Below are 13,052 nucleotides of genomic sequence, written 5' to 3' on the forward strand. Positions count from 1 at the left end.
CGAAGGCTTCGTAGACGCGTCACTCATCGTCGATGCCTTCAACTTCATCGACGACGGCCTAGTCGACGGCCTACATCCCGTCGACGGCGAGCTCCTCGTCGACGGTAGCTTCGTCGACGTCACGAATTTCGTCGACGGCAGTACCACCAACGTCGACGGCAGCGTCGACGACGACGAAACCAGTAATCTCGTTGAAGACCTTGCCATTACCGTAGACGCCAGGAAAGTCTACTGCAAAGCACTCAACGATGACCGCGTCGACCTCGACGGCGAAATTTTCACTGGCAACTGCAACCAGCTTCACAGTTGTCACGGCTATTACTGTCAAGCGTCCAGTTCCTTTGGATTTGAGCCCGTTGCAACATCGCACAGGTCCACCGCCTCAACTATTTGCATCTGATGATGAGGGTGACTCAGATGGCTCCTATGTGGACTATAACTTTAGGGCTGCCAAAAGCCCGTCGGAGTTAAAGATTAAATATCAGGACTACGATGACGATGAGGAGCAAGACTTGCATATCTCGGCTCCAGAAGATTTGCATGATGTTGACCAGGATGTTCCTATGGCACAGTTGCCTCTGTCCTTCATCTCCAATCTGCAACACATGCTCGATGACTACAATCGTCGTTTCCCACCTTCCACGCCGGCTTCTCCACCGCCCGTATCCACACAGCCGTCTGTTTCTCTTGCACCAGTTCAATCACCTATTCCACAGCATACAATTCAGGTGGATACTGGCAATAATACGGACACAGACCCAGATGATGACGCTGCAATGGCAGATTGGGACAATTACCAGGCGCAGACTCCGTCGCCTCCACCTACTTCTCCTCTGGCGTCCCCTCCAGTTGACATTGTGGGTTTCCATCTTTTGATGTCAAGGGCTGCCAAACGCTTCCACTTGCTGATGGAAGTCAGGCAAAGGACTGCTTCCTCTACTATTTTAAAGACCAGCCATTGAAGCAGGTGCATTCCATCCCTATCATAGACTTCATATGGAAAGGAGTTAAATTGATGGAACGGGCCAATTCTGGGCCGGTTGTACTTCCACGTATCGACAAAAAGTATAGGGCTCCTGTGGATTTGCCTGCCTGTTTAGTTTCCCAGCCAAAACCTGGTTCTGTCATTACTCAGGCTGCTCAAAAGAGGTCACGGAATCCTTCATCTTCCTTAACATCACCACCGGACCAGGAGGGTCGCCGTCTGGACACCATTGGAAAAAAATGTTCAACAATGGCTGCAACCACTGTACGGGCTGCAAATTCCTTGGCCATCCTCAGACGTTACGACCGACAAATGTGGTCGGAAATTGCTGCATTGGTTGACCTCGTCCCTGAAACATCCAGAGCTGAAGCGCAAAAGAATCGTGCAAGAGGGTGAGAAGATTTCCTGAAATTATCGACTGTTCGGTTGATATTTCCTCGACTGGTTTCCGGCAGTTAGCTGGCGCTGCAGTTTTACAGAGACAAGGCTGGCTCTAGTCTACGTCTTCCCGGCCGGAGGTGCAAGCGAAGATACTTGATTTGCCCTTCGATGATGAGTCCCTCTTCTGTAAACATGTGGACGACGCCTTGGACACAAACACTGCTCGCGCCCTTGGTTCTTTGCAATATCGGAAGAGGCCCTTTCGTGGAGCACGTGGTAGAGGTACATCCTCTAATTTTCATGCCTCCTACCAATACTGCACCTACAGTGACAACAGGCAGCGTTATTCAAACCAATCGCAGTCTCGACAGACCGACTCCAGACCATACAGGCGGAAAACCACTTACAGAGGTGGTAACTCCTCCAATAAAAAAATACTTTCGCAACTTCAAGTCTTTTCCCACTCTGCAAATTGGAGGTCGAATCTCCCAAAGATTTTTAGATTGGTCAGCAATAACTTCCGACCGTTGGGTTTTGGAAGTCATCCAAAGAGGCCACGCTCTGGAATTCATCAAGTTCCCACCCAACCGCCCGCCATCTGGTCCTCCTCCAAAACATCTGAAGGAACTGTTTGCACAAGTTGTAGTTAGGATTCAGAAAGGGATGGGCTTTTATTCCCGCTTTTTTCTTATCGGGGAAAAAGTCGGGAGAGTGGCGCCCGATTTTAGACCTCAGAGCCCTCAACAAATTTGTCAAGTCCAAGACATTTCGCATGCTGACCTTGCTGGAAATCTTACAGTTCCTGAATCCAGAAGAATTTCTCTCTACAATCGACCTCCAGGATGCATACTTCCATGTGCCAATCCATCAAAGACACAGAAAGTACCCCCGTTTCACAGTGGGATCAAAGCACTACCAATTCAAGGTTCTACCTTTTTGGGCTTCGTTCCGCGCTGAGGGTCTTCACAAAGATCATGGCCCCGGTTGCGGCTTATCTACGCCTACAAGGCATACAAATCTACCCTTACTTGGACAACTGCTTAATAAAGGCACCAACCTTCCAAGCAGCAAATCAACACATTCAGACTTGCCTTTCCCTCTTCAAAAGCTTGGGTCTTTCCATCAACCACCAAGTCACATGTCCATCCCTCACAACAGAGAGTCTTTCTGGGAGCATTGGTAGATACACGTCTAGCGAAAGTGTTTGTTTCACAAGAACACCTAGATCGCATCATCAAACTGGTGGCTCTTTTACGCTTAAAGAGGTCCGTTTCTGTCCGGATGTTAAAATCCTTTCTGGGCATGACGTCGTCCTGTATAGCATGGATTCCCAATTGCAGGTTGCACATGCGAGTCCTTCAAGAAGAATTGGACAAGCAATGGCGGCAAGTCTCGGAGTCGTTCAACGACAAAGTCTGCCTGACCCCTCGCATCCAGGGCGCATTGGAATGGTGAGCTCACCTTCCAAACATCACAACAGGGCGTCTGTTTCAAGAGCCGGCCACAACGCTTACCATTACGACGGACGCTTCCTTAGAGGGTTGGGGTGCACACCTCGAGGAGATGTGAATAGTTCTGATAGGTAATTTACCACATGTACCATATCAGTTGAAACATGAAGGTAGATTTGCTGAAGACCCCAACAAACACATTTGTTTCAAGCCAGTCAATATGTCTTACTTGTTCTAGAAGCCCATGATTCAGATATGAGTAGGAAAGCTGGTGGCGAAATGCGTGGGATTTGTCACTGTCTTCTAAAATCTTTTAAGATATTGTCAATGCCACCCCGCCTAACTATGAATGTTATGTACTGGACAGGCAAGGGAAGAAAGGGGGTGGTTTGGCGATAATCTACCATAACTCGGTAAGAGGATGCTTCAAACCCGCATCTAGGGGCTTGGACGAATTGCTAGCTTTTAACCTCACTTCATCAGACCATCAAACCTTAAAAGGTTGCCTACTCTACAGGCCCCCGGGGGCTAAGGCCCCTTTTTTCTTGACTCTGGAGAACTTACTAGAAGAAGTAATATGCTCCAAATCTTTTACTGTACTTGGTGATTTCAATTTTCACCTAGAATGCACATCCGATACAGACACACGAGATCTTCTAGATCTGATGTAGGGGGTAGAACTATGCCAAAAATTTATGGGCCCGACACATAAGGCGGGACATACCCTTGACGGCATTTTCTCGAATCACCCTAACTTAGCGGTGACGACAGTCGACCCTATTTCCTGGTCGGATCATGCCGCAATCTACTTCTCTATCTCCCTAGCCCCCCCCTCTAGGTCCAGTAAAGTCAGGAATCCACCCAGAATAATAAGAAACTGGAAAAATATAGACAACGAGGCCCTTGAGACCCTACTGATGTGTTCGCCTATACATACCCTAGGTACGGGTGAGGAGGCAGCAACGAGTTATACCAACTGGTTAGACTCAGCATGCATGCAACTAGTACCCCTGAAAATGTACCATTCCACTCGCGCCAGTCCATCAGCGCCTTGGTACTCTGAACAAATCAGGGACCATAAGGTGAAATGTAAAAAACTGGAAAGAAACTGGCGGAAATATTACAAGGAGGAGGACAAAAAGCTGCTGAATGCAGAGTTGGTAGCCTATAAAGAGAGGATTCGTGCGGCCAAAAGGGCCTTTTTTACCACTCGCATTCAGAACGTAAGTAACTCCTCAAAAGAACTATTCCGCACAGTCATATCCCTTTCAGCCCCCAAATCAGTGGAAATTCCCCCTAGTAGGGATCTATGTGAAGATCTGGCCACATTTTTCAAGGGTAAGGTCGAGAAGATCTTTTATTCTCTGGATCATCTAGCTACGGTCATCTCTCCATCGACTAACCCAGATAGCTCAGAAACAGACTGCCACACTGAGAGACTACTCAACTTCTCCCCTATCACCGAGGAGGAAGTTAGGATTTGGTTACAGAGGATTAAATCAGGCTCCCCTGCTGATCCCTGCCCGGCCGCCATTGTAAAAACAGTCCCATCCATCATAGCATCAAGACTCACCCCTCTTTTCAATAACATGCTGGAAAGGGGAGAGTTCCCTACATGCTGGAAACAAGCATCGATCTTACCCCTTCTCAAAAAACCCAACCTAGATGTAGGCGATTTGAATAACTATCGACCCATCGCCAGGCTACCTCTACCGGCCAAAATTATAGAGGGTATAATAAATACTCAGCTGAGCGCCTTTCTAGGTAAAGAACGATGTCTGGATCCATCTCAGCATGGATTTCGGCCAGGGCACTGCACAGAATCTGCCCTGATAAAATCTGCCGAAGAGATAAGACAAGTGATGGATGAAGGAGGCAGAGCCGCATTGATCATGCTCGACCTGTCCGCTGCCTTCGACACGGTCCACCACAGGCTATTGGTGGACCGGTTGGGGGCCTGCGGAATTCAGGGAATGGCCCTCAAGATCCTGCAAGCCTTCCTCTCTGGCAGGACTCAGGTTGTAGCCCTGGGAGACTAGAATCGGTCCCTTTCGTACTCCCGTGTGGAGTCCCTCAGGGCTCTTCCTTGAGCCCGACCCTTTTCAATGTGTACGTCTCCACCCTGGCGCCAGTCATAAGATCTTTTGGCTTTAACGTAACATCTTATGCAGACGACACACAGATTGTAGTGTCGCTGCTACCGGGTGGAGTGGGCGACACAGCGGACAGGTTCAAGGACTGCATGCGGGAGGTCAGTAACTGGATGGCAGAGAACTGTCTCAAATTGAATTCAGCTAAGACTGAAGTTCTACTATTTGGGGCCAAAGAAAATTTCTGGTCCCCAAGGTGGTGGCCCGAGAAAATGGGGACTCCCCCCCTCTCCAGTTACAAAGGTCAAAAACCTGGGGGTACTGATGGATGACACCCTCTCTTTTAGGGCGCAGGTCAACGCCCTGTCGGCATCCATTCACTATGTCTTGAAAACAATACGAAAAGTGCTTCATTACATCCCGGACGAACACAGAAAAATAGTGGTTACGGGATTGGCAATATCTCGACTAGACTATTGTAACAGCCTGCTTCTAAATGCCCAAAAAGGGCTGTTAAACAAACTCCAAGTTCTGCAGAACGCGGCGGCCCGCCTAATTACGGGCACTCCCAAATTCTCGTTGGTATCACAAGATCTGATAAAACTACACTGGCTGCCAGTGCGGAAAAGAATAGTCTTCAAATCGCTCGGTGTAGTTTTTAAAGCATTGAACGGTTTGGGCCCCCACTGTATGACCTCCTTCTTTGAGTGGTACAAATCGACTAGGTCACTCAGGTCGGCTAACCAAGGATTGATCTTTGTCCCTAAAGCCAGGAAGGCTCGCTGGGGGGGGGGGCGGGGGGGGGGGGGGGGGGGGGAGTTTCTCCCTTGGAGCAGCCAAGGCCTGGAATGCTCTGCCACTGGCCCTTAGGCAGATGTCTGACCTGCTGCCTTTTAGGCGGGCCCTGAAAACTTGGTTATTCACATACTAATTCCCTCTTTATGCACACCTGTGGTTATTCAGCGCCAGGACACCGTTTCGGTAACAGTGCGCTTAACAAATGTGGAAAATTAATAAATAAATAAAATCTCAAGGCCATCAGTTACCAGTAGCCCTTGTTCTATGCGAGGGTGTGGCGCTCCTTCTGTGCCTAGGATTATTTCCTGTAATGACTGTATTAGGTCGGGGAAGTCTATGCTAATTTCTAGCATGTTTGGGGAACAGTCCTGCAACCTTTCAAAGGATTGTTATTACCACCATGGACTCTCCGTACCTCTGCGCATGCAGGAGTAGTTGTGGCAGCATGGCAAATGGATAGAAAGCATATGATGCTAACCCCCTTCCAATCTTGGAGGAATGCGTCTAACAGCCTCCCCCTTCCCCCTCCGAGCCTCCGGTAGCCAGCTGAAGAATTTCATCCAGCTGTGAGTTTACCCTAGCAGCAAAGAGGTCGCTCCCCATTTTGCTTAGATAATTAGGCATATGTCCCTGTCTAACCTCCAATTGCTTAAGTCCTTGAAATTCTGCCTCGCCGTTGCTTAAACCAGGAATATGTTCCACTACAACTGAAAGTCCTTTGCTCAAGCAATATCCCCAGAAACCCGTTGCTAGATTTGCAAGTCCTTTGGAGTGAGAACCTCCCAACTTGTTGACATACCTCAAAGCTGATACATTGTCCATGCGCAGCATCACATGTAATTTCATCAATTTTGGCCCTGCTAGTAATTCTAAGCAGTTGATGTGGAACCCCTTCTCTTAATCTATCCAACGTCCCCCTGTCGATGAGTTGCCATATCTCACACCCCATCCTTCCCAAAAAGGGCCCTGCCATTCCATGCTTCTGCATTCTTGAGCCACCACAGAAGTTCCTTCCTTGAGTTTTTGTCTTAAGACAACATCTGGGTAAGACAGTGTTTCCTTGAGTCTTTGGAGGGACCAGTAGTATAAGGGACCTAAGTAAATTGCTTGGATCTCCTTTCTCCTAGTATTTTCCTCAATTCCTTGTGAAGCTTCCACCTTCTCTCTTGGCAACCTAAGTTCTTCTTTTACTGTGTCAACAAAAAAAATAGGAACTGTGTTTCCTGGCTCAGTACCAAACATGATTTTTTCCTGTTCATGATAAAACCCAGGTGTTCTAATAAGGGTATGGTGAGATCTGTATGACTGGAGACCACACTTTTGGACTGAGCCATTAACAGAATATCGTCCAGGTATATTATCATTCTGACTGCCCTTTCCCAGAGCCAGGCCGCTATGGGTCAGAGGACCTTGGTGAAGCACCAAGGGATAGACGACAGGCCAAAGGGGCTACTGTAAAACTGACAGTTTTCCATCCCAAGTAAATGGCAACATTTCTGATGTGGAGTCCAAATTAGAACGGCCAAATATGCATCCTTGAGGTCTAGCTTTGTCAACCAGTTCCCTTTTATCTGCACATGCCTTAAAAGGTGAACCCCTTCTATCTTTAAATGGTTATAAACTTCCCATTCAATAAGGTCCTTCATGTTTATTAAGGTCTTGGACCATTGTCCTTCTTCTCTACAAGGAAGATGTTGCTGACAAAACCAGAAGATGCAGGAGTGATGACTGAGACCTTGTCGCTGCAGCTGCAAGGACCCGGCGATGCAGGAGCCATTCATTCATTGTCTGCTGTAACTCTGATCCCTCTCAGATTGCCCCTTTGGCTAACAGGCTATTTACTGCTTGTGACACTAGGTTCTTGTCCACCTGCAAGAACACTTTCCCTTGGAATCTTTACTTGAATCGGGGTATTCTCAAACTCTATCTTGTATCTTTTGACTGTGCTCAGAACTCGGGGGTCCTGTGTCACTAGTTTCCAGTTCCCCACAAAATTGGGCTAGTCTGCCTTCCACCTTTATAGGGGTACCTGAAAGGTCTTCTGAGACTCTTGCATGCGGAGAATCCTCTCTGCTTCCATTCACCCCTGAAGAATCTCACGCATTCACCGTCTGTGTGGGTAGAAGGCTAGGTGGCTGGCACAGGTCGGTTGAAATACTCTTGCGCCACAGTCCAGGAAGGGTCTTGTTGAGGCTTGGCCATGGTCTAGGAACACTGTTCTCCCAGCCCTGCTAAAAACCCTATCCTGGAACACTTTTGTAATGTCCTTTTGGGACTTCTGAATGGAGCTAAACACCCATTACATATTTGCCCATTTCCCTTATGAAGTCGTCTCCGAAGAGGAGCTATTGAGAGACAGGGGCTCCCATCCTTGTTAGCCAGTTCTACTAGTTTGGGGTGTATTTTCAGTAGAATGCCCTTCTTTCTCTCATTTGAAATTGTGTTGTTGGCGTTTCCTAGAAGGCAAATGGTTCTTTAGACCCATTGGCCTAACTCATTGGGGTCAAATGGTGAGTTGCCGAGGTAGGCTACCTCAGCCATCTCAAACATTTTGGTTAATGGTCCAGTGATGTCAAGTAGACAATCCTGGCAAGACTTGAGGCCCTTATCAAGTCTTTTTCCAGGGTTCTTACCACCCTTAGCAATGAATGCAACCCCCCTTGGGGTCTTGTTTTGGGGTCATCATGACCTTGTCAGGGAGGGTGGGTCGAGGGCATTCTGATTGTAATCGAGATCCGACCTCCATCGGGCTCTCCTTTCTCACCCAGTATGAAAGGCACTCTGCTACATGCTGAGAATATGTCCATTCTGGAAACAAGGGGTGTTTGATGAGGACAGGGTCAAACATATAATCTCAGAAGGGGCCCACGATGTCCATTTTAGACCCTGAGGCCTTGCATGCCTTCCCAGAAGTTCCCATTCTCCTTACTTCCACCTCCTTGATATCTGTATCTAACTTGGAGGAGCAGTAAAGTTCATTCTCTGCTTGGAGAGCCTCATCATTGTTGATGGGGATGGGAATCTCGGGGCCTGTTTCTTGCCCATCTGTAGTGCCCAAGGCACCGTTCTTATCAACGCCTAATATGCGTGAAACGCCCTCCTTTGTGGTTATGGTCTTTTTGCCCCTATTGATGGGGTCCTCCTGCTGCCCTCTTTCCCAGGGCCTTAATTGCCCTATCTGTTCCTTCAGGCTGGTGTGTGCCTGTAATGGGCCATCTCTTCTTGTAGTAGGTTTCCAATTTTTTATTTATTGTTTCATCAGATGCCGACTCCAGTCTTGCTCTTGAGGTGTGCACTACGAGATTTGCAGGGGTCCACATCAGACTCTTCACTGCGGTGTTGGGCACTGGCTGGAGTGGCTCGCGTTCATCCAAGTCACAGTACCAGCTGATGAAGCAGGATCTTCTTCTTTATATAATGGGGCAGTCCGTCGTGGTAAATCTTCCAGCATTCAGTTTATTTATATTGCTGCAGCAGTACCTTGGTGTCAAGCGACCAGAGAGTCTGCGCGTCAGACAGAACAACTAGCATATATACATTTCATGATTACATAAAGTACAATGGACAACAATTATCTCGGCATGTAACATTAAAGGGTCAAGAGGGTCATGGAGATTACACAACTGCAGTAAGGAGGTTCCCAGACAGGTCTGTTTTCTCAGTTGTGGTTGCCAACAATAACACACATTTCTTCAGTTGTCATGTTAAAAGACCTTCATCTTACATCTTATCGTAAACCTTGACAAAGGAAACAGAACGGAAACAGCAGCAGTTAATCACAGGCACAACTTCAACCGTCGACAGGCTCCCCTTTGTCCCTGGATAACCTTGTACAGAAATATGTAACAGATCAGCACTTCCCTAGTGACCTCTGAACCACAGAGCAAACATTCTGCAGTGAAAGCGTTTTTTAAAGACATGTACTCCGACCGACACTTTACATGAATCCAGACGTGCTCTTACAAATAAGATGGAATTTTTTTGTTAGAGAGCAATGCTAAAGCTAAAATAAATAAATGAATGAATGGAAGGGCATTTTTAAAGCACTTGTGTTAATACTCCAAGGAGTGTTCTAGCGCTCTGCAACTCTGCCAACGCTCACATATAAATCTGTTTAGTCTTGGTTAAACAGCCATGTCTTCAGTCTCTTCCTCAACTGAGAAATGTATGTAATGCTCCGAATCTCAGTATGAAGTTTATTCCAAGCTGACTGCCCTAAAAAGTAGAAGGATTTGCCGCCTGCCCTAGCCTGCCCAATGTTGGGAGTCCTGGCTGAAAGGGCTTAGGCTGAACTACGGCATCTAGAGGGAACATAAAAACGAATGTGTTCCCTGAGGTACCCAGCGCCCATCTGATTAAGGGTTAAGTAGAGCTAAACGAGTCTCGAATAAAATTCTCTTCTTATGGGGAGCCAATGCAATGCCCTCAAGTGCGGGGACATATGTGCTCTAAGGCAAGCCCAGGAGAGTACTTGCTGCTGCATTTTGGACCACTTGCAGTTTGTTGATGAAGTATGCCGTGATACAAGGCATGCTATAGTCCATTCTAGATGACAGCAGTACCTGTATCGCCGGTGTCCTGGCTGAGAAGTACAAAGTGTAGAAACTTTCTTAAGACACTCAGGAATCCAAAGCAGGACCCCACCACTGAATTCACCTGGGGTAATAAAGGAAGGCCATCATCGAATCTGATGCCTAAATTCTTCACAGAATTCGCTTGTCACCCTGGAAAGGTGACTTCGGTTGGCCCGAAAAATTGCCATGTTTTCCTGGGCCTTCGCTCCAAAGAAATGGCAGCGCTGTTTTTTCTGGATTGCAAAAACCTATGATAGTACGTCGTGTACAGGTAGGAAAAGTATGTACGTTCTAGTTATTTTCTCACTGGTCTCCATGTTTGTGTGGTAGTAGACAGAGTAGCATGCAGTGGGACGAATGTGTACATTCTAGCTAGTGCTTGGAATGATTCTGTAAAGGGTGTAAAGTCGATCTTATGTTGGGAATGTCACATTATGGGTAGCATAATTGTTCTGCATTTGATGCCATGTTTGTATATTAGCAGGACTGACGTAATGAGAGGATGGATTGGGGGTAGTGCTGTGCATCAATTGTTTTTTCATGTCCAGCAATGAGGGTTTATATCTCTTTCAGTGCTGCCTATGATGCGATCCTTGAAAGAAATGTTGCGATAAAGAAGTTGAGCCGCCCATTTCAGAACCAGACACATGCGAAGAGGGCTTATCGCGAGCTGGTCCTAATGAAATGCGTAAACCACAAGAATGTAAGTGCTGCTCTCCATGGCTGTCTTCTCATTAGCAAAAACAAGGGTTTGTGCTTATCTTTGAGTTGGTTGGTTAACAGTTGAAAACAAGTTTTAGGGGTGGGGACACAGAGTGGGGGTGCATATGAGCCAAAGCTTGGTATTTGGCTCTTAATGTCCTCAGTGAGGGCTTGGTTGGATAGGTATGGACAGTGTACTTGTGTGTTGGAGCTTTATGCATAATTGAGCCACTAGCTCTACTGTTACTAGTGAGAGCATGTAATTTCTGTGAGCCCTGAAGAAGGGGTGGGCGGGAGCTATGCTGCAAAGGGGTATTTGGCTCTAACAGGAGAGAAAGGAGTCCATTGCGGGGGGTGGTGGGTGTGTGTGTGTGTGTGTGTGTGTCTGTCTGTCTGTCTGTCTGTCTGTCTGTTGTTCCCATCAGCAGTGACCGGTTTCAAGGAATGTTGATGCTGCCCTGACATATGTATTTTTTGTGAGAGCTCTCAGAACATTGCACCATTTTTTACCTTCTCCGCTGAGTGCTTTCATAGTTTGATCATAACATGTTGTTGCTTTCCATGTGAGAGCCAGAGGTAGTACTCTTGAACCTTACCAATGCTAGCAAGAGGTTGGAGAAGATGACACCGGGATACAGTACCCTCACATGCACTAGCTCACATTGCACCATTGTGGTGCCATACCATACCTTTGTCAAAGACCGCTTGCAGGTCTTATTAGTACTTGAAGAGTTTGCAATTGTTTGCGACTCTTGAGATTTGTGATTCACTTCATCCATAATCTATTCTGCTTTGTGGTATGTGTTTAATTTGATGATAATGATGATGAGGAAAAAATGCTTCCCTGCTACACATTTGTGAAAACTCCACTACTGTTTTTTATACTTCATGTGCCCAGGTACTGCCTGCCACCTGATGGTGTCTGCTTATTGGATATCTGTTTATGGCAGGTTTGTCATCCATACGATTTGTGTACTCATACACCCAGACCCTACCTTCATCGACCAAATATTTACTCTCTTGCCACTCTACAACCATCATCCTATACGAAGCAACCAGATATGCCCAGATACAGCCACTTGTGCCTTGCAGTTGCTATTCTCTTGGATACTTCTGCCTGTAGATTGCTGAACTCCAAGATTTTCCAGGTGCCAGAGTGGATCTGTAAACTTTGAGTAGCACTTCTGTGCTAGTAGGTTGCCCTGGTTCCATGTTAGTGCTGGATATGATGCAGCAGTGATGTCCCTTGAGCCATTAGATACGCACTCCAACACCCTGACGTTGATTCCTTTTATATCCCCTACATCCTTTGATGTATCCAGAGATCCCTGTCTTGTTTGAGAGATTTCTCTTCACAAAAATGTTTGTGCCAATATGATGCAGTGCTGGTAAGGTCTCCTCCCCAACCATTCCTGCAGTGGTTATGTCAGTTAAGAACGCTCATTACATTTGTTTGTGGTGTCTGGTGTCGGAGCATGACGCAAGGTCATGAGGTTCCTTCCTTAGCATGCATCTGAAGGCAATCGTGGAGACGGAGACAACGCTTTTAATGAGCTCAGTTAGGGTGAGTGTTTTGCTCGATTTCAGTCTCGGACAACGTCTGTTTCCCTCTCTCCCTTCTTAAAGGTTGTTCAGTGAGAAACGCCACAAGCATAACGTGTAGCAACATCCATCTTCTTTTAGGTAAATACCTTAGGCACCGCCTGCATCCCGTAGAGTCACCACCTAAACCGGAACTGGTGATTATTACACCTCTTGAGGGCGCAGCCCTCTGTCTGCCACAACAAGGGCCTTCTGAACCTCTACTGTTGTGGGCTATTCTGGTGCTGAAACAGTACCCCTTGCTGCCTCAGGCCTATTGTGAATTCTTGGCTCTGAATGTAGTTCCTACCTTTTCCCTCTTGCAATGTTTGACATGTTCAGACGGGCAGCAGTCTCCTTTAGAAAGTCTCTGGTCCCCGTGGAACCCTGTGGGAACCCTTTGGGTTCACACTGGCCAGCCCTTTCCCGGTGTTGTTCAGCTCCATCACTTTTCCGGCACGGCACAAGGTCGTGCCAGCGGTGACTTTTT

The 13,052-nt window shown here is 47.2% G+C and overlaps 1 protein-coding gene across 4 annotated transcripts in view; it reads left to right on the top strand.

The window, feature by feature from the left end:
* Window positions 1-13,052, top strand: part of MAPK8 (mitogen-activated protein kinase 8) — a 417,190-nt gene that overhangs the window by 132,643 nt on the left and 271,495 nt on the right. For all 4 annotated transcript variants that reach the window (XM_078642701.1, XM_078642699.1, XM_078642702.1 and 1 more), the window contains exon 4: window positions 10,853-10,982. In XM_078642701.1, the coding sequence (XP_078498827.1) occupies window positions 10,853-10,982 (130 nt within the window). The remainder of the gene's footprint in view (window positions 1-10,852; window positions 10,983-13,052) is intronic.

This window comes from Lissotriton helveticus, chromosome 5_1, assembly GCF_964261635.1.
Source record: "Lissotriton helveticus chromosome 5_1, aLisHel1.1, whole genome shotgun sequence".
Taxonomy (NCBI): domain Eukaryota; kingdom Metazoa; phylum Chordata; class Amphibia; order Caudata; family Salamandridae; genus Lissotriton; species Lissotriton helveticus.